The 22586-nt window shown below is 43.0% G+C and overlaps 1 protein-coding gene across 3 annotated transcripts in view; it reads left to right on the top strand.

Moving 5' to 3' along the window:
• Positions 1-3138: 3138 nt before the first annotated feature.
• Positions 3139-22586, top strand: part of svila (supervillin a) — a 54747-nt gene continuing 35299 nt past the window's right edge. The window contains exons 1-9 of one of the 3 annotated variants that reach the window (XM_071485662.1): positions 3139-3756; positions 9712-9775; positions 12173-12264; positions 12864-12927; positions 13022-13164; positions 13251-13977; positions 18508-18591; positions 20928-21770; positions 22250-22417. In XM_071485662.1, the coding sequence (XP_071341763.1) occupies positions 3699-3756; positions 9712-9775; positions 12173-12264; positions 12864-12927; positions 13022-13164; positions 13251-13977; positions 18508-18591; positions 20928-21770; positions 22250-22417 (2243 nt within the window). In that variant the 5' untranslated portion in view covers positions 3139-3698. The remainder of the gene's footprint in view (positions 3757-9711; positions 9776-12172; positions 12265-12863; positions 12928-13021; positions 13165-13250; positions 13978-18507; positions 18592-20927; positions 21771-22249; positions 22418-22586) is intronic. The other 2 variants (XM_071485664.1, XM_071485663.1) reach the window with 2 other exon arrangements.

Genomic DNA, 22586 nt, shown 5'->3' with positions numbered 1-22586 from the left:
GAGGTCATTTTAAGTGCAAACATGGACTGTCTGGAAGTGTTTATCTAATAATGACCCTGCACATGTGAGCCTGTCCAGGCTGAAATAGCACCCAGTCTGATTGTGTAGCTGCCTGAACATCTGGGGGGATGATTAGTGGAGAGGTGTGGCTCTGTTATTATGATGTTAAACAATCTGCCTCACTCTTGGTGCTGTTAAGTTTCAAGATCCTCAAGTGGCTTTTTACACGTGAGCTTAACAATATATCAGCCTGATAATGACATCGCTATTATAATTAACATTTCACCAACAAATTATGACTGATGTGATTGCCTACATGATGTCACACTAACTATTCACAAACATGCACTTCAAATATTTCAGCTGTTGCTTTTACTGTTTACACTTCAGTTATTTTCAGTGCTTGCTGATATTTCTACTGCTTTTATGGCTTAGACTTAAACATTTCAGCTGCTTGTGTCTCTTATTCTCTTCATGTCAACTCCTTAAGTCATGTAATGCTGTATACAAACTAACACCTCAACTGCCTGTAGGTCTTAAACTTGCTTTCAGTGGCTGCACTTTAACGGACAGTTCAAATGCTTTCCTTGCTTACACGTCAGTTGATACATCAGTCAGTTGGATTTTATGTCTTAAACCTCGACTGTCACACACTAGCTGACAGGTTAACTGCTTTAACTCCTCAGCTGCTTTCAGTGATTCCACCATAACAGATTTGGACTGTTTTCATGCTTTCACCTTTTATACTTTGCCATTGATTTCTGATGATTTCAGCGATTACACTTCAACTGATTTCACCTGTTTTCAGCTTTTAAATTATCTAATGCCACAAATTCCTTTAATACTTCCACTTCAAGCTGCAACATACATTTGCATTTCTGCACAGTTGACATCCTGATCGCCGTATTTACAGTGATATATCTTCCAGCATAAGCGAGCATGTTTAGATTTTCACTCTTTTTTCACATTTCACATTCTGTGCTGTTCTTTCTCCAGCCACCTCTGTTAGCATTTACAGAAGGAAACTTATATCAGTTCCCACAGTTTCCAAACAGAGTAGATGGTTCCCTTGTGGGAAGGTTTGTCTATTGGATTCAGAGGATTGTAAATAGATGAATAGAGTTTTTCTCTTTCTCATGGGCAAACTCCACCAAGTTGGATATAAACTTACACTATTTAAGTTTCTAATTGTGTGGCCGGGCTCTCTTAGAGTAAACACTCAGCTGTTTCCCCTCAGTTTGTTTGAAGTGTGGTTTCACATTTGACTTCCATTTGGCTGTGATGTGAAACAAAAGTAGCATTGCTCACCCTCCTCATATCTGCTGACGAATAGTTGCTAATTTTCACTTCATATGTGAGGACAGGGCTGAACACCAAAAAAGTCCATCTGCACATGCTTTGCTTCTGTACATGCTTTGTTTTTTATATGCATGCTTCTTCTCTGATGGCCCAACATTACTGTCAGAATAAATCCTACAATCCACCACAAAGATTAGAGAACAAGAATAGGGTTGCATCATTGGAGCGACCTGTAAGGTCTTGCCCATTCTTGGCAGTAGAGACTCATTGTTGCTAATAACAGGGTAGGTGGTTTTGTGGGTCTGATGTCATCCCTGTAGCAGATGAGCCAGAGAAACAAAACATTACATATAGTTCAAGTCAGACTGCCAGATGGTAGATGGTGGTAGGTGCAGAGGTCAGTTTGTGTGAAAGGTGAAAGCCGTCAAAACTGTCAGCTGAAGAGATGAAAGCAGCTGAAATTACAGTTAATTTGTACATTTAAACTTCTCCAGTTTGCATTTGCCACTGGAAAAGATTAAGTGCTCCTCATTTAATACATTACTCTATGGACCATCAGCTGTCAGTCTGGCAGGAGTCTGTTAGACCCTCAGGGCGAGTGCTGAGTTAAATGGTGGGTGCAGGTAGTGCTCTATCCGTCTCCTCACCCCCCTGTGTGAATTGGCAGGTTTGTGGTGTGTGTGTGTCTGTGTGTGTGTGTGTGTGTGTGTGCGTGCGCGCAGTTCACATGTTGAGCCAGATGAGCTCATCTCAGAGAACGATCCAAACATGCCACCTCTAAAGTTTACACAACCCCAGTCTCTCAGTCAGCCGCATCTTGACACACCGGTGTGGGCCTTGACGGCGAGCTTGGACAGATTTATGTGATTTGACAAACGTTATGATGTGATAAACCTGTTCTGCATTGGTGCTTTTGAAACGCTCCAACTACCTGGCTTAGATTTGGAATAAGTTTAGAAGAACTCAGCTGAGATCCATGTATTCTAGAGAAGGCAACAGGCTTCTTCTGATCACTTTTCTCGCCAACTTGCAGTCACTAACATTTGTGACCGCCTCTGTCCGGAGATCTGCTTTATGTTGACGCCTGCGTGTTTGGTGGTGACAGCGTTCGCTCTGTGTGCAACAGAGGGATAAGATACCGCTCACTGTTTTCCCAGAAGTGTCTGAAAAGCGGCATTGGGCTGTGTGCCAGCCCCCCTGCAGTGCCCCTCAGTCCAATGATAAGCACGTCATCATCACATTGATGTATAGATAAGCTCTGTTAGTGTGTGTGTGTGTGTGTGTGTGTGTGTGTGTGTGTGTGTGTGTGTGTGTGTGTGTGTGTGTGTGTGTGTGTGTGTGTGCGCGCGCGCATTTGCAGGGTGGTTACACTAGGAAATGGGTTTATACACACCATGACTCACGGGGAAGATCAGTTAATGTGTGCGTCGGGACACACAAACACCTCTGATGAGTGTGTAAAAGGAGAGTTGTGGGATTGCACCTCTTTTCAGCTGCTCAAGGAAGAAGCACAGTGTTGCCACTGGAACCAAAAGCTCACATTCTCCCTTTGTCTCATTATCGTTTACATGCTCCCTCTGTCTGTCTCCTCCTGACTTTGTTTGAGTGTATCTTTCGTACCTTCTCTTCGTCCCGCCCTCCTCCTCCTCCTCCTCCTCCTTGCTCTTTCTCTCTGCATGCTGATTCTTTTATTTTGCCCCTGCTGAGAGATGACTGGAATGTCTCATCTCGCTGAGAGGGTGATTTTAACTTTCTCCTCTTCCCCTGCTCACTTCATTTCCACCCACCCTGCCTGCTTCTGAACCCCCCCCCTCTCTGACGCTCTGCACCGGTTTCTTTGGCATCCCACTCGACTGTGTGAGCCAAGGGAAAGGCAGCACTCTCCTGGGACACTCCTAAATATGTCTCTTCTTCCTCTCCTCTGCTCCTGTGTTCTGTAGCAGGCAGGTAGTAAGGATGGGGCCTAATTTGCTTGCTTTGGCTAATGAGCTTACCCCGTGCTGAGCAGCTTTTAGTCCTGCAGGTTGTTATTGTTGTAGTGGGCACTGGTTAGCCCTTAGTGGTCAGCGGGAGGAACCAGAGCAGAGGAGTGGATCTGAGAGGAGGCAGAGCTGCAGCCACAGCTTCACCGCCCCTCTGTTTACCCACCAGGACCACCTCTGCTTGTGCCGGCACTGCGGCTGGGACGTCTCTCTCTTTTGCTCTCTCCCCTCCCTCCCTCCCTCCCTCCTCTGCCTCTCTAACAGTACCTGACTCCCTCTTCTCTCCCTCTCTCTGTCTGTCCCGGACTGTTTTTGTAGCTGCATCATCTTTTAGGCAGCTGCCCCTCTTTCTACCCTGCCTTTCCATCCCCTTCACTTCTACTCTGTCTAACCCTCTCTCCTGACTTTGTTGCCAAAATGTACCGGAACCCGTGGATCTCGAATTACCTGACTCATGTCAAGTTTTGCAGCCAAGGTAAGAAAATGACTTGGGGCTCTTTGGCTCAGGGCAGAGATGAGATTTGAAGCTCGGGCTGGAAGCTTGGGGACAGGTTGCTCTGGTTTTGGATCTGGGAATCTCAGCTTTTGAAAGTTGGCAGGCAACAAACTGCAGACTCCCTTCCTCTCTGCTCACTGTCCTGCTTTCTCTCCAGCTGTCCTTGCACTGCAGCTGTAGCCTCCAAGGACACTACGTAGCACAGATAAGGGACTCTTTAACAGTGCAGGGGACTGTTGCATGGAGGCAGCTATTTCTGTGCTCCCCAGCTATCTGGACTCAGACTTAGTTGAGTGTAGTTGCATGTCTTGATGTATGCCTACAGTTGCCCTCATTGATGTGTATGTGTGCACTGGGCCTGGATATAAAATAAATAAGAATGTCTTACTGAGTTTAATTCACCTTTATCAGAATTATCAATAAATAAGTGATATATATGATATAACTAGAGGTTTAACCGGCCGGTCAGCCCAAAGTCTAACGACCCTTCACACCAGCAAACCTCAAAATTCTGCAGCAAAATCAATTTAAATAGAACAGCCATGAAAAATAGATTTGTTAATGTTTTTTGGGGAAAAAGCAGAGTATTAACTTGAGAGAACATTAACATGACAATTTGCACCATTGACCTACAGCAAACATCTTGACAGTGCATCTTTGAGGGGATGGAAAGCCAGAGAGTCCAGGATGGAGACAAGAGTAGATGGTACAAATATCGTGTTTGAACTTACTTTCCTGTTAGCGACAAAGCTAAGATTTGCAAACAACATTTATTTTTCAATGCTCTCTCAGAAGGGCTTTAGTTTAACTGGCTGGTTCAAACTCTGTATTGAATTTAAAAAAAAAAAAAAAAAAAAAAAAAGCTTGGAGAACTATTGTGACTGATGAGTGCTAGCATTAGTCTGTCAGCTACATTATTTCACCAGCTAGCACTTTCAGTAGTCATTGCATCATCAAGCTTCAAGGACCAGATATTTTGCAAAGACGCATGGACAAATTTTGCTGTGTCATCTTCTGGTGTGAGCCGGCCTTAATGCAAAAGTCCTGTCAGACCAAGCGTAACAGAAGTGAGTCAGCGTGAGAAAGGAAATACTGTGTAAGAACGTAATAGAACATATTTACAATTAAATTTATTGTTACTTGGAAAATGTATAGATTACATGATCCTGCACAGCCTTTGAGCTGGATGGTTATGATGGTTATGCACCAGGTCCGTGTCTGCTTCTCTTTGAGTGCTTCTCATTCCCACCCTTCTCAGTAATTCTCTCTGAGTGAGAGCTGAGTGTTGAGAACTGGCTTCTCCATGCTTAACTGGCTGGGAATCCACAACAGGTGGCCCACAGTTTCAGGCTTTTAAGTGAGCATGGAGTCTGGTTTGAGGGAGAGAGGGTGTGTATTGAAGCTTGTGTCTGTCCTCTGCTCTCTGTTTCCTCCCCACAATTGAATTTGAGGCTGAGCTGCTTGAATACACATTGTTATTAGTTTTAAATACCTAATTGGCTTATTGTCACATCCTTCTGTTAAGTCTACTGTTTATAGTCTGGATCTCACCTCATTTCTGATTCTCCATCTGTTTTTTTTAATGCCTTCCTTCTTAAACTTTGCTCAGTGAGGCTTTAGTTACAACTCCAGTCTCCCAGCAGGCAGGGTGAAGGCAGAGTAGGAGGGCGACTGTTCGGGGGGGGTGGGTAAGACCTACACATGCACACATACACATGCAGTGTGATGTAATGCAGACAGTTAAGGAGTGACACGCTTCCTTCTGGGCTCGCCGTAATCCCAGGAATCGAAGTTAATCCTGTATCTCAATTTGGACATATGCTCAGTCCCTGATGCCTCTTTGGTCCCGCACCAGGTGTTTTTGTATCTTAAGATGTGATGTAAGCCGTTTCTGTTTGATTGACACCTCACACCTACTCTAGGTTTCTCGTGAATGAGCCCATTTATTTGTAACGTGTTAAAACTGGGAGGCCTCAGGTTAAAGTGGCGTCTATCAGAGCAGAGCGTTCCCAAAGAGTGTAGTATCTTTGTGTACAGAGAGTGTTGTACAGTCTTTGTGCTCCACACCTTTGATACCTGCACATAAAAGGCTTTGCTCACTTCAGAGCCTGAATGACACTCCACTGAGTCATGAAATCATTTCATCCCCATGTTTTATCAGTGTCAAGCCGCTTTTACAGCCTCATCAACGCACACGGGGCACGATGCTGAGGAATTCCTGGTGCATTCCCTCGCGGCTATAGCAGCCTTAGTGTTTCTGTAGATTACAGCCAGCATCAAAGGCTCTGTGACATCTGTGATCATTGTGGAGGTTTTTAATACCTGTGTCTGGAAGGGGGGGTGACGGCTCACATGCCATTACATATAGGCTGTATGAGGTGTAAAAAGAGTACAGTTCTGGGGTTGTTGAGATCTCTATGTTAGACCTGACAATAGCCACAGCTGCCCTGGGGGACAGATGCTTTTATTATTTCAAGCTAGCAGCTAATTAACCTTTACATTGGCATCTGGTTTTGTTTCACACTCCCTCTTAAAGGCAAATTCTGGTATATATCAATTTGGGTTTCATATGGGTGTCATATTTTTCTTTATGGTCATGATAACATTTCACTTGCCACAAGCTCTATAGGACTTTGGTAAATAAGGACACAAGCAAACAAACATGTTGATTGGCAGGATGGGACCAAAACACCTCAGCTCAAGAGAAACCAACCCCCTATAAATACTTGTCTGGCCCAAATAGAGAGAAAGTAGTTCACTGGAAAGCCCCATAGCTGTCGTAGTAAACTGCAAAGCAACAATGGCACAATTCAACACCACTAAAATCTTCATCTATCATCCAGTGACATTCATTGAAAACTGCACCTTGTGTACAATTTGGAAACCTGCACACATTAACCATCTTATTGCATTTGCCACTACCTCTCTAGCAGTCATGTAAGACAAAACAATGAAGAACCACAGTTTAACAGTAACAAACACTGTACTCACATGAGTACAGCAGGTAAAACAGCTGTGCACTTTGCTTGGCAATGTTGTTCCTGGAGGGTTACACATTTCCAAAATCCTTACAACAGAGTGGGTGAGTAAAATGTTGTGATGATTGATTGACAACTACTCAAAATGTCTATGATGATTAGAAGTTATAATGGCCAATTATATGAGAATTAGGTTGACAAATGCCAGAACGTCTCTTGCACGTCTGGTTTTTGTCTTTTTCTACTCTTGGACCAAGTTGACACAATTTCCGTCAACATTTGCACGATTCAGAGTCATAATTCCCTGAAGTCTCAACACATGGGAGTTATGCACAAATTGCTGGAATCAGCAGAACTTACTCTTTCCAGTAAAAGTATCCTAGATCTGGACCAAGGATAAATAAATCTGCTTAGAAAAATGTGACCCTTATAAGTAATAATAAAATAGTTTTTTAACTATTTTAAATTGCACACATTTTTTTCATTGAGAACTTTTATAACAGTTGATGGAATTTTTGAATAACGTATCCTAAAAATGACAATATATGACACCTCACTAAGAGTGTGCCAAAAACTTCCTGTAAATAAAAGGAGTGAAAAAGAAAACCAGTTTTCTATTTGCAGATATGGAGCCAGTAGGTATTAGTGGCAAAATGAGGTAAATTATTTTGATTTTTAGAGAGATGAGTCCTCACAAAGATGAGATTGTAACGTGTCATGAGCACATACATAATGTTACTGGCTATACATACAAACATACATCACACTTACATATATACACCATACACTTATTAATCAGGTGATAAATCAAGTGGGCAGTGTGGTCATTTTCCCATACACTTCTATACAATCGGATTTCTTTTTGCAACCACAGACTGTATATAAAAGTGGACATACAGTAGACTTGGGGTCTGAAAAGTGAAGCCAATGTGGAAGAGCCTTAAACCTGCGTTCTATCTAATGACCATCAGGGGGCGACTCCAGTGCAAAAAGAAGTCTGATTGTATTGAAGTCTAAGGGAAAATGTCTCTACTTCTCATTGGATTTATTATGTCAGTAAACTTTTTCCTAATGAGTTTATGGTCTCAATCACTAGTTTCATATCTTCTTCAATACAACATGATGTCTATTTTTTTAAATTATGGTCCCATTTTGAGTAAAATAGACAATAAAGCAGGGTATGCATTAGGGCGTGGCTACCGTGTGATTGACAGACTGTACCACACATGGTGACTTGCCTGACAATCAGGATAGAGTACAGAGCGGGAGTCACCCCCTGTTGGTCTTTAGAAAGATTTAAAGCGCTTCCGGATTGGCTTCACTTTTCACACATTGCACCAACATATATCACACAGTGTATGCACAAGGGAAAAAAGAATGGAACGACCGAACCGGACAAACTCTGTGTCTTTTGAAAGGCCTCGTTAAGAAAAAAAGCTCCTTCAAAATTTTGTGCCTCTAGCTGCTCCGTAGATGGAGCAGTTACACAGACTGACACACAAACAGCTGTCTGATTATAGAAGTAGGATTGTCTCAGTTAGGAAAGATGCGCACTCAGGATTTATCTATCTGGGGTTCTTATACTTTAAAATGTCTGCTAGAATAGAGTCTACCTAATCTTTAAACCACTATCAAAAGAAAACAGATTCATATTTGGTTCAGATGACCAGGATCATGACTCAAGGCTCGCAAGGAATGAGCCGTGTTTTCACCAGCCGTATTCCACCCAGCTGAAACAATATACGACGATCCCCAAACACATCCCGGCATGCTGCCCTCTCCAAATAAGCCTTCCTTCTTCTCAGATGATGTTTTGCTTAAGTAGGAGGGATTTAAAGCATCAACCCAAACATCCTTAATAAGGACTAACAGATCATGTGGGGGGGGTTGGCCTCGAGGGAGAGGTTAGGGGTTTGGGTGGAGCAGTGGGGGAGTTGGAGGGTGTCGCGCAGCCCTGAGGTGAACTCGGAGGGGACAGAAGTGGGACCACATGTTTGTCCTGACGTTGCACAGCTCTGACCACCCTGAGGTCCAAGGGCCGCCAAAACTGCACGGTTGAGGTTTGGAGTCAGTCAGCGAAGCAGGCGTTGACATTCCTTCAAGGGATGCTCTGCAGAACTCGAATTCCTCGCAAGACTGTTCATTATGCTTAATACCCACTAATGCCCTTTTTCTTAGTAATGAGGCTGCATTTCACTGTAGGCAGGTGTTTATGTCACATTTCGCTCTTGTTTACTGACTCTGGCCTTTTTCCTAATAGATACCAGATTTTAATGGGCTAGACCGTTAAGTCTTGTGTGTCCGATTGAGTTTTATCACATAGCTTCGTAACAGCGTTTCTGAGGTTTTGGGGATTGGAAAATGTGGTTTCTCCATGTCTTCGTGTTGTCCCATATCTGTATTCATGGTGAGTGTAGAAATGCTGCCCAGCGACAATGATGTGCTCAGCTCCTCCTGGCACCATCCCAGCTTCACTGCACTGCAACCTTGAAGTGTGATCAGACTTTACAACGCCCATCGCCCCTCTATCAAACGAGATATGACCTCATTCACAGCACGTAGACTTACTTTGGAGACCTTACGATGGAGACAGTCAGTGTCTCTGGATGATTATGCAGTGATGATTTGTGTGTGTGTTGCTGTTTGCAGGGGAGGGCGGGGGGTGGAGAGGTGCAAGCCTTTTAACTACACAGATCACTTGTTGTTTGATGTGATTCAGTCAGGCAGGCAGATTCTTGTTTTCCACATCATTTGTTTTCTCTGTGGAAGTCCACTTAATGAATGTGGGTCTGTGCCAAGGACCTGCAGACAGGCTGGCTGGTTCACCTAAAGATGTTTAGTTGCAATGTTTGTCTGTTTGTTCATTAAAAGCCAAAACTAAAGGTTCTGCTTTTTCAAACTGCAATTAATGAACAAGGCGACATGACTAAATGCTTTTCTTTTTTTCTCCCCACAGGACTTGGGAGTGAGACCCCTATAAAACTAAGCAATCCCAGATTGCTGCAGAAGAGAGCTTTGAGGTAATATATACTGAAACACTTTGTTCACACATTTTATCAGGTTTTCTTCTCTGTTGTCTTGGGTCACTTTGTTAAAGACCTGGTAAATAAGACCTGGGTCCTTTTTATAAGAGATTATCAGTTGTGCCATGTGTAAGATTTTGACATCAGATTAAGATTTCTGGCTCCTAGTGGTAGTATTTGAAAAGATATTGGACTGTGATGCACAAATAAAGCAGAGAGCAGTAAACAGACTTCACCTGTTTCCAACAAGATTGTTGTATTTTTCTAAAAACTAATTTGTGCCATCAGGATGATTTTGAAAAAAGATTCAACACATGGGGCTTTCATTTCTAGATGTAAATACTGTAAACAAGAAAGGTGGGCGTCATCTTTTTTCTCTGGATTGATGCATTGTGGGGCAACCAGTCAGATTTGGTGGGAAAGCTGATGAATTTCTTTATGGCACCAAAGAACAGAGAGATAGAGATGAGACTCATTATGTGGAGAAATGAGAACAGCCTTTTCGCACATAAAGACTCAAAGTAGCAGCTTTCTCTTCAGTGCCACAAGCTTGAAGTTTACAGGCGTTTTTAGTTGAGCTTGTAAAAACACTTACTTTGCTGCCATTGTGAGGATGTTGATTTCAAGAGCAATGCTCAAGTCCCAGTAGCTTGTTAAAGTTATATGTGTTGAATGCAGAATCCATTTACCACGATTCCTTCATTTGTTTGAAGGAACTAATTGTAAGTCTTGCTATTGCTACTTGGCTAATGTTAGTATCAACAGCTGTTTACTTACCAGTCTAGAGGAAACGTTGTGAGTTCAGCATCAAACTTTATTCATTTATTCACCAAGAGCTGTCTCCAGCAGTGGAAAGCAACGCCAATGTTAACTCTTGTCTCTATCATGTCTTTTCTTCGACTGAAGTTATGCTAACCAGCTAGCCCCAGCCTGTCTCATCACCGTCTGATAGTGACTCACTGTAGCTTCCAATCACTATGAACTGAAGAGGTATTGCTGCTCAGGTGGCGTATTATAACTTCTTGAATTGTAAAGACAACTATGGCCGAAGCTCTTGTCAAGTAACAATCACCAAGAAACCACGTTTAGCGGCAAAGAAAATGCACAAAATGCCCCTTTTTAAAGTGCTTTTACAAGTTGGATGCAGTTGCAGACAAAAGTGCAAAAGGTGTGGGTGTTAAGTCTTTTTTACCATCCGGCAAACAGTGGAGTACACTGTCCCCTTAAAAGTCTCAGAGAATATTTAACCTTCGTCCACTTCAGTAAAGTGAAAGACAGAACAGTTAAACATACCAGTTGTTATCGGTTGACATGATCATACTAAGGTATCACTATTAATCACAAATTACTGTATATTTAGTTTGACACATACTGTGTCTTTCATGTATAAGACAAATTAAGATGCAGCTCTCACTTTAAGGCTCCTAGAGAGGGATTAATCCCTGTCCTGGACTAAAACAAAAGTGAATGGAGATATCCATTGCACACATCCTTAGTGTAATACTGTGACTGTGGAAACCAACACATAGTAGGGTATCAGATAAAGCTTGTGCTCTTCAGACAGGGCCAGTGATAAAGTAAAAGATCAGCTCACTGTGCTCCTCAGCAGTGTGAACCCTCTCTGCTGCAGCATTAGCAGGATTGCTCTGCATCATGTTGCTGGCTTGGTGTCAAATACTCCACCATGCCTACACCTTAGTCTCCAATATTCTGTATGACACCAAGCTGGTGTCAAACTGTGTGGGTGTGACCCTGACTTGGAAACACATGTTGGAAGATATTTCCTCATGAGAACAGATGCTGTTATGATAGAAAGGGATCTACTACATCTTTGTATATCAGTGTGTTCACAACTCTGTTTTTACTGGAATGGACAAAACCACAAAGTCATGTTTTCCTAGTTCTTGAGTATTTCTTCATATCAATAATCTACTGCCAGTTCTTTTATAGCTGTTTTGCAACTTTGAGGTTTTGAATCAAAACCATGAATGACTTCAGTGTGTTTCTGAGAGACAAATTTGCATCTGTGTGAGGCAGATTGTGTGATGGGCTGAAAACCTTCTCATAATTTCTAGATAAATATAATGGGATTGGAAACTTGATGAAATTCAATGGTTGAAATCCAGATGCACAGTTTAGATGATTCATTGCTTGTTTATGTCTCTTCAACCATAATCCACTGGTTGACGGACTAGACTCTTAAACTCCCTTCACATCATATCTGTTCCCAGCTAAGTTTAATAATAATTAATAATAATGTGGATGATCAGATTCAGATTCATACAGTGAGTGCCCCCCTTACAGCTGCCTCTGCTGTCGGTCTATAAACAAATTCAGTTTCCCACAGCTCAGCCCTGATTCAATAACAGTTGGTATTTTTTCTGCACCCCTCAGCTTTCAGAAAGAATTCTCCTTTGAGGAAAAAGACGACCCAGCCAAAAGCACCAAGGATATAGATGTTAGTCTCCTGGCCAATCTCCCCAAAGGTGAGTAAGGTTTTTTTTTCTGCTTGCTTGCAAATAGCCCTCACAATGTCAACTTTCCCAGATTTTGAAAGTCACTGTTGTGCAACTGCAGCCCTTTGCCAGGTGGATTCATGTCAAGATTTGTCTAAAACCAGTTTTTCTACAAGCACAGTTCTCACATGTTGTTCAGCATGAACTGCTGCAGTCTGTATTTTCTCGACAGGGTCCATTTAATAGAAAATGTAGGACCTTTAATCAGATATGGTCCTGTTGAGGCTTGAGGGTCTGTCAAGTCCCACTCGATGGTGAATTCTCTATAATGGTTTGATGAGCTGTTGAAGGCATTTTTACAGCTTTATACAAATTATGACTTGAGGCAGTGAGCCCAGATGATGTGCAGCTTCACCAATGGATAGTGTTTTTTTCCACCTGCAATATTTCTTGTGATATACACAGAAGCTTTGGATATTGAAGCACATTGTATATGTCTGAATATAAATGTATCTATCTGTCTTTAAGTTTGATAAATATCTGGAGCTAAAACGACGCTAAAGTTTGGAAATAAAAAAGATTCGGGGGTGTGGAAAGAAGTGAGCTTATTTGTGTTGTTCCTCCCTAAGTGTCTGAATTGAGGAAACGATTTGAAGGCATCACCACAAGCGCAAGTGACTGGGAAATGAACAGGTAAGAAAATGATGATATGTGTATAAAAGGAGTTTTTGTGTTTTTATAATGACCAAGTTTGACAGCTCCTTCCTTCCTGTTTGCCTGTGTGCAGAAAGGAGCGTATTGCTCGGCGGTTGGAGGGCATAGAGGGTGAGGTGCATCCGTCTATGCTGCCAAGCTTGGTGGCGAATCGGCTTCTGGAGGAGGATACGCCGAGATACACCAGGGCCTCTGACCCCTGTGAACCCTGTGGTGGTGAGACATGTGCAGACCTGGGTCAGTTTTTGTCTCTATTGTGTGCTTGTGTGGGTGTGACTGACAGTGTTGACTCTGTCCTCTAGTCACAGTCCAGCGGTATGGCGTAGAGGGATTTGAGAGCCCAGAAATGCACCCAGTGGCTCCTGAGCGCCAGTCCAGAGCTCGATGTAGGCCTGACCCTCAGTCCTCTGTCCACACAGAGCCAACCTACAGTTCAGGCTCCACCGGTGGCATGGAGCTGGAGTCCAAGGCCGAGCGAATCGCCCGCTACAAGGCGGAACGTCGCCGGCAGCTGGCTGAGCGCTACGGTATCTCCTTGGATCAGGAGCCGGATGCGGACTGTCCCTCCCGCTACACCCACACCCGGAAGGAGTCAGAAAGCTCAGAGAGGCAAAACAGAGGGGAGTCTGTGGGGGAAGAAGGGAGAGACATCACCCTGACTTCTTACACCAGTACCTCTGCCACAAGCCCGAGACCCGGACGCACAGCACCACACCACAGCCACGCCGACCCGGGCTACGAGATGGGTCGAAACAGGGCGGACTCGTTCTCAGAGAGGGAGAGGCTGATGAACCTAGAGAATCAACGCAGAGGTGCACCTCCAGAGCCGCCATCCTCCTCCTCATACATGGATGTGACATCAGTGTCCTCAGCTGCCAGGGTGCCAGCCAGGGACTACCCAGTCACAGGGATGCCACCCAGTTCACCCAAGCTGAGCAGGCACCCTTCCCTCTCTTCACCTAAACACGGTGCATCTCCTGGAGACCTCTTCATCGAGCAGCAGGCCCACAACATCCTCAGCAGACAGGGGTGAGTCGGTTTGATGACTGTTGTTTTTTTATTTATCCTCCCAAATAGTTCATCTCCTGTATTTGATGTGTCATTAGCAGACTGTTCCCTTCAAGGGTCCAGACCTCAGCTTCCCTTCAAATCCACATACACAGGGGCTCAGTTGAGCTCAGTTTGCATGTGGGCCAGAACACTGTATCATTCTCTTGAGTAGATGGATTCGCTGTGACAGTGTCATCCATCAGACTGACTCTCCCTCCCTCCATCTCTGTCTCTGTCCCCCTTCTCATCGACATGTGTCCAAGGTCATCCCGTTGGCAGGACTGTGGTGCAAAGGCCACCTCCCACTGAGACCTGCCTCACACAACACACAGGCAGATTAATTCAAACTGTGTGCGTGTTATGTTTCTGTTCCAGAGGTTTCAGGTGCATCTGTTGAGAATAGGAAATTGCTGTACTTCTTAAATTTCCAAAGGAACTATGTCTGGCCAAGTTGTTGCTATTTTCTTAGTAAGATGTATTTTCCAAGTCTGTTTGGATGAAGTAAAACACCAGCTCTGTAGCGGATCCCACATTCTTAGAGAAAATTGCTCCTATTTGAGCAGTTCATCAATACTGACCAGAACATGAAGTTCATCCCTAAAGAGATGCTCTGCATGCCTACGGATTTTATTACAACTTATTTATTTTTGTAGCTTTGACGATAGCCCATACCAGACCCATGATTACAACCATGCACTCCTGAAGTTATCCAGACAGTCTATTGTTGACATCCATCACAGTTTGTAGACCGACTTCCTGGGTCAAAATTCAGCATGCACCGACAACATTTACAAAGTGGGTAAAGTGGGAGAAGTGGCAATCTGCCCCAACAGCCCCAGACCATCAGGGGCCTTTGATAGCTCAAGATCGTCTGTGTGGCAATTATCATGTGATTACTTGGTAATTTACACCAGTAATGCTCCACAACATGCAGAAAAGATCATATTTCAGTATGAGACGATTTAAGTCGGAATCGTTTTTGCATTTCATTTTTACTGCAAAAAACGTTTAAATGATGATGTGATTTTTGTTGCACGTTCCCTTATGTCTGGAGAATGTGATTTGTAGGCCGCATCTCTGTAGCACCACAATGCTTATGGTGCTAAGAATGCACAACAATGTTGTAACACATTCGACCTTTAAAAAAGAAATTGCAGCTTCTGCAATTTGGATACTGAAATTTCAATTATATTCCGATTAACTGTGCAGCCTTATACACCAGTAAAACACAATAAAAATTGAAATCAAATTGAAATCACAAATTAGCTGGCTTAATGCAAACCTGGGAGAGGGTAATGTTCTCCCACACACACACGCAGCGTCCTGTGCAATGAGAGAAAAGCCAAAATTATACTTCCTCTAGCCACAACAGTCATCAAGGTTCATACGATGTAAATTTTATCTTCCCATAGTCCACGTCTGAATATTTGACCACATTTGCTGAACAAGCAGACCTTAAACACTCACATGTGTAAACACATCAGTGTGTACACACATCTAGTTTAGTACAAACTGTATGTTCACTGAGTACATCTGGCCATTTGTTACCACTATTCGCTGCTTTGTTGTAGTGATGTTATCCCCTCCCCAGATCACAGCTCTTACTAAATTAGCCATTTATTAATTACATGATCGTGAGCATGATGTATATTTATTCTTTATGTGGGTTTTTCCCAACAGAACAATGTTGCTCAAGGAGAACATGAGGCTTTGTGTCAAAAAGTAATTTATTACCATCTGATTTTAAAAACCTCAACAGACAGAAAATTTTTATTTGTCTTGTGTTAGAGGTTTTATCTGGAGCAGATAGACTTATTGCTGCTGCAGAGGATAAGTACTAAGGAGTGTTTTGGCCCAACTGCTAATAGCACAGATAGTATCAGCACATGCACCTCTTTGTGTTCCTTATTTCTGATGTAACAACCCACTGGCCCAGCCCAGGTTTTGACCAGATGAAGATGATTCTCCTCCCAACCAGGCCATCGCTCACTGAATCGCCCCCACTCTCCGTTCCTCAGTCCCTCTGTCAAGTTTTAAAAACTTGGCCTGTGTGTGTGTGTGTGTGTGTACTTGTACTTGCTACATAGTAAGGACCAAATAAAGTATTTCACTAACAGAGTGAGGACATTTTGGGAAAGTGGGGACATTTTGGCAGGTCCTCACTTTTTGAGACGCCTTAAAATCACATGTTGAGGGTTAAGACTTGGTTTTAGAGCTAAGGTTAGAATTAGGTTTAGGTTAAGGTTAGGGTCACAGTTAGGGTTAGGCACTCAGTTGTGATGGTTAAAGTTAGGGTAAGGGGCTAGGGAATGCATTATGTCAAGTGTGTCCTCACAAAGATGGAAGTACAAGTGTGTGTGTGTGTGTGTGTGTGTGGGTGGAGAGAGAGAGGGTGTTGTGTTACTGGGAGGCTCAGTGTGACTCCACAGTCAGATCTCTGACCTACAGCTGGGCTTGATCAAGACCACAGACGGCTGAGATTAAAGAAGCATCCTCTTCACCTCTCAGGGTATCTGTGGGCCCTTCAAAGTCCTCAGACAAGGTTTCTGACACGAGAGTAGAAAGATGCTGTGAACAGAGGTCATCCTTTTTTTAACCATGTAATGACTTGAGTTTTAAAGTTCATTCTTGACCTGGAAACCGTCTTCTTCACTAGACATAGTTAATGTTGCCTAAAAATGCTGTTTTAAGATGCTGTCAATCAGAAATGTGACTTCTTCTTCTTTACATTGCTCCTGGTGGTATATAAGCTATTTGTGGCCATTTATTCTTTACGGTATGAAAAATATCTTCCAAAGAACAAGATTATCTTTCCCATTAATAGAATAAAAACTTTCCCTTTCTGATTTATCGTGGTAATTTAGCCTGAAATAAGTGGTTTTAGGAAAATAAATAAATAGCTCTCTTTTCTTGATTACGTGTACCACTGAAAAATATCATCATGACAGTTTATAAGGCATGTGTTTGTTTAGACAGCAGTTAATTTTAATCATGAATTTGATGATTTAAAAGCAGCTAAAAAAGTAAACTGACTGTGCTGTGGTGAGAGCTCACAGAAGAGGTCTTCACAGGTTGGACCCAAGGTCCTAAGGTACCCATGGAAAATCAACCTTGACCCAATGTGCATTCATAAATTTTTTAAAAAGAGAGAACCAATACAAGGGATATTATTATTATTATTATTATTATTATTATTATTATTATTATTATTATTAACATTATCATCATCATTATTATTATACTCTTTTATGATTTTTAAGGGGCATTTTGTCCTTTGTTGGATAGGACAGTGTAGTGCAGACAGGAAACAAGAGGAGAGACAGATGTATAACATGTATGACAGGTAAACAGCTGGAATCGGTTATGTGGTACATACCTCAACCATTCAACCATCGGGATGCTGATCCTGCAGTAGTGGCTATGATGTACCACGTGATAAGAGCTGATGCTCTCTTTGCTCAAATCCATTTGTATAATTTTGGAGGTGGTCATGTTTATATCCTTTGTCTTGTTGCGCCTGATAGCACTAAAGAGACAGGAGTTGGTTTATGAAGTGCTTTCCCCCTCCTGGGGTTTCCTTGTCTGATCCCCTCTGTCTGTATATATGACTGAGGGATATTCCCCTTGATGGTGTTGAACTCTGCCGGTGCTTAATGAAAGAGTTCAGGCTGTTCGTCTTTATTCAGCATCAGAGGGCCAGGATGACTCATCTGCCTCTTGGCTCTAGTGGAGTTCGATTGCATTTCCTTTGCATATCTGCTGCAGTAGATAAAACCTCAGTGAGACTGACAGGACTGAACCTCCTCTCCAGATACAGTGATGCATTTATAACATAGTAAACAAGTAAATTTTGTTTTTGTAGCAGCTGCTGTTCATTTAACAAACATTTAAAGGACCTATATGTAAGTTTTGCTACATTTCTACATAGCCAACATTAGCATTAACAAATGTTTACTTACCAGTCTTGGCAAGAGCTTCAGCCATCATTGCATTTACAAAACAACAGGTTATAATATGCCCTCTGAGCAGAGATACTTCTACTACTACAGTGACTCGGTATCGGAAAGTTACACGGGCCAGGGCTAGCTAGTTAGCATGCTAACTTCTGTAGAAAAAAGAAGTGATAAAAATTGAAGCAAAACAAGAGGGATGTTCTTACCATTGGACACAGCTCTAGGTGAGAAAAGGAATCAAGTTTGATGCTAAACTCGTAACATTTGTTCTAGACTAACAACTGTTAAGTTAACTTTGGATATGTAGCAATAGCAAAATTTACAAATAGCTTCTTTAACTTATAAATGTTGTGGGAGTTGTACTTGTTTTCTTAGTAGGATCCTGCCAGTGTCCAAGCTCATTCTCACTCTGGTCGAGCTCGATATGAAGTCAGTGATTTGTGTGATGTAGTAATGTACCTGTGTGTGCTCCAACAAAAGAGTGAAAGCTGGATCTAGAACATTACCCACCCAATCATTCACTCTTATGTCTCCCACTGGGTTTCCATTGACACAGTGAAAAGGCGATACAGAGCACTGATTGGTTCCTCCAGACTGATGCTGAGGGCGACACCCACTCCCTCATCAACTGGCCATCGAGGTACACCAAGGCTGGTTGTGTCCCCCTACAATATCACCTGCCATGCTGCTATTATTTGGCGAGACTTACCAAAAACCCATCAACCCTTATGAGCAGTGCTTCTTAAACTGTGGGTCAGGACAGGACCAAATACTGTTCTCTTACTTTACTTTAAATACTTTTCTTCTTTGATAATCTCTTCTTTTAGGGTCCTGGGCTGACACAAATGTTTAAGAAACTCTGCTTTTGAGCTTTGAGAGTCAGCTGACATGGCGTCATTCATCATCCTCCCCATTGTCGCAAGCTCCTATTGCCTTTGCTTTGGACCATAACTTCATTTCCCATGCTCATTTTGCTGTGTTGAGTTTAATACCCCTGTGAAAACAAATGTTTAAAGGATCATATTACTAATGAAGGATAAAACATTGGGTAGGGCTGCAGTGTTACTTCTTTTTCTGACCTTACATCAATGACTATAGGTTTGAGGTTTGCAGTTGGCATCTTCCACTCTATTTTTTCTTCAGTTCCCTTCCAAGAATTTTCGAATCAGGGGCAACTGGACCCTCATTGTAGATACTTGAAGACATTTCACCTCTCATCCAAGAAGCTTCTTCAGTTCTGCTTGACTGGTAAAGAGATCCAGGTTTGGGTCAGGTTTCAGTTTGGTTTGGTTTAACCAAACAACCACTAAACAAGTTAATGGCTCATCTCAGGCGAGTCAACTTCTCAGGCCAAGAATCAACAGTTTGACCTGAAGGACACCTGAAGGGTAAGGGACACTCCTTTAATGACAAGCATGTACATATTTTAGATAGGGAGGACAGATGGTTTGAAAGAGGAGTAAAGAGAAACCATCTCTCAACAGAGGAGGAGGTCTACACCACTTATCCCTCACCTACAGTGCTCTCCTTTTCCCCTTCCCAGGAGACTTAACAACCATTCACACTTGGCGTCATGTGACTCCAAAAACAATGATCATTGATGCTTGGTCAGGTGACCCCAACAACTCAACAATTGTCATTACAACAACCAGGAGCACTAATGAGTCAAGTGACATCAGTGGCCTTGATATTGACCCCCACACAGGCTAAATACCTGGATCTCCTCACCAGTCAGTCAGAACTGAAGAGGCCTCTCGGATTAGAGGTGAAACGTCTTTAAGTATCTACAACTAAGTCCAGTTCCCCTCAATTCAACTTTTGTTGGATAACCATGACCTGGATGACTGAGAAACCTCACAGACCTCAGTTCTCTTCTGAAATACAATATGTGTTTAGGTAACAATGGAAAAACTCCTTGTGCCAAGTAAAGTTGAGATGCTTATTATCAGACTGAATATGACTTACATTAATATTTCTGGTGTACAAATAATCATGCATAAACATGCTTAGACATGATAGAAAAGTAGTATCCTTTTAAATCAAAACATTTTGAGGTTTCTGCAGTTTCACAGTAATCAGATAATAGTTTGTCCGTACATCCATGGTTACAGTACAAACAGGAATTGCTAATAGCTAATTTGGCTTGAGTTTTAATGGTGCAAATTTACCAGTGTAAACAAATATATGCTAGAAAATGGGCCATTATGTCTGGCAGAGGCAGAATTATACTTCCTGCTGCATCCCTCAGTGAAAATTGCTCCAAACCAAAGAACATGATCCCAAATAGACATAAAAAGGAGTAAACAGGAGTTCATATACAGATATGTGCCCTGTGTTGAAAATCTGTGGATATTAAAACTCAAACATTGCATTTTACTTTTTTTTATGATGAAATTTCTGACAAAAATGTTTAGTACAACTCACATGCAACCTGATAGTGTTTCAAAGTAGCCCAACCTATACTGGAAATATCAATATATGGCTAATAAGTGAAGACCAAGCAAAAACCGTCCCGGGACCAAAATTGGCAATTAATAGAACCATTAGATGCAGCTGTATTTTCAGTATGTCACTTTGAGGAACAGGATGTTTTTTTTTTTTTTTTTTCTCCCCTTACCATTTCACAAACTACAAACTTCTTAGTGTATTAGCATTTAATATTTTAGCAGGAAACCCAGGAAGCTTCCCTGAATTAAATGGGGTAAATAGTTTAAATTTATGATTATGATTCAGAAAATGTTTGGTTAAACACAACTAAAAATCTGATCAAGAATACTATGTCAACTTTGACAAATTTCAGTACCACAGGAGAAAGAATCAGCTCACCCCTTCATGTACACACAAAGATTCATCTTAATTAGAGCAGGAGTTGAGTGCTGTGATTGTTTGTTTTATTAGACCAAGTCAAATCGTCGTCTTTGAGTTTAGCACTCTGTATGAATGTTGAATGTTAACCAGCCCTTTGTTTTCTTGAAGAATCAGAGTTAGGGAAAGGCTGGCCAGAGAGGAGGGCCGCCAGAGGAGCCCAGAGCTGGGAAATGTTACAGAAGCTCCAGTGTACCGCAGACAATTTCAGCACCAGTCCCAGACCCATCCCCACCATCACACCCAGGCTCAGCTCAACCGACTTGGGCAAGCAGGAGGACAAGAAGTTGTTGGTTACCCTAGTTACCTCTCCATGGCCTCTGGTCCAGCATCCAGAGGTGTGCAGCAGCAGCAGGGCAAGGAGGAGGAGACTGAGGAGACAGAGGATGTGAAGACAGAGGGCCTCCTGAGGAGCAGGAAAGCAGTGCTGCCCTCAGAGATCCGCCGTAGGGAGAGGAGTACCGAGGACCCACGGAGAGGAAGGGTGGAAGAGGATGTGGGGATGTCCAGGGTGCAAAGCCTCAGGCAGCCAAGAGAGGCTGAGGCAGAGGATCTAACAAGAGAAAGACACAGAGGCAGAGCCAGATGGGACGAAACAGAGCACACCTCCCGTCTGCAGGCAGGAGACAGCAGGCCCAGGGAGTGGGAAAATGCATTTTATATCCACAAAGGGGTGTCCGCATCCCACATCCACCCCAGAGTGGCACATGCAGGCCCAGGTCACTCCACCTCCAGTGCAGCCTTGAGCCACTCAGTGTCGGACGCTGGGGATCACCAAGGGCCCAGTCAAAGGAACCTGCAGCACCAGACCAACGACCCCACCCGGGATCTTAGGCACGGTGAAGGTTTCAGTAATGGAGAGAGTCACCAAGACACCCGGGTGTCTGTGGCCCAGCTCAGACATTCGTACATGGAGAGCACCACCACCCCTCCAACCAGGCGCAGGAACGAGCTGTAGGTGGAAAAGTAAAAACGCTTTACCGCTAGCTGCTGAGGAGCTCACACTGATGCTTGTTACCTAACATCGGCTGGCTACTGAATGACTAACAAGCAACAAGTTAACATCAAAGCACAGTGATTCTACTGCAGTTTCTAATCTGTAGAAATGGCGTTCATGCATTACTCACCTAACACTAAGCCTCCTACAGTATGATGTTTGTTTTTTCTACTTTATTGGCACTGGGACTTGTTCAGTCACTACCTGGATCCAATGAACGTGTGCATGCTTTAACCGTTGTTGAATCTGCATGGCCTTGCTCACATATTTGATTTATAAACCAGAGGTGTGGCTGAATAATCAAACTTACACCTCTGCTTTGAAACAACTCCATGTTTGCTACTCGTCCCTCTCTATCTCTCCCTCACTGTACTGTATGTCCCCTTTCTTTTGTGTATTCTGTCTGTTGATCCCTCTTCTTGGGTGGCCCCTCCAGTGAGGTTGAAGGGGACAGGGCACTCGCAAGCTACGAGGCCCCATGGAGAGGGGAAAGAGACAGGGGGCGCAGGCCCCGGCAGTATATCTATCCCGGGGAGAGTAGAAAGACCTCAGAGAGGTTTAGGACTCAGCCCATCACTTCTGCTGAGCGCCAGGAGACTGATAGGTACTGCTCTGGATGCAAGAATGCATGGCTAAGAGTGAGGAATGCTGGGAAATGACCACAAGATCATTCATGTCAAAGAAACATTTGATGCACAGAAATGTTGATTCTAATCAGATTTTGATGCACTGTCCTTATTAATCTTAAAGTACATGCTGTTTAGTAAACAATA

The sequence above is a fragment of the Trachinotus anak genome, unplaced genomic scaffold, assembly GCF_046630095.1.
Source record: "Trachinotus anak isolate AG129_WGS33_773 ecotype Australia unplaced genomic scaffold, CSIRO_AGI_Tana_v1 ptg000009l, whole genome shotgun sequence".
Classification (NCBI taxonomy): domain Eukaryota; kingdom Metazoa; phylum Chordata; class Actinopteri; order Carangiformes; family Carangidae; genus Trachinotus; species Trachinotus anak.
This window is presented reverse-complemented; position numbering and strand designations above follow the sequence as displayed.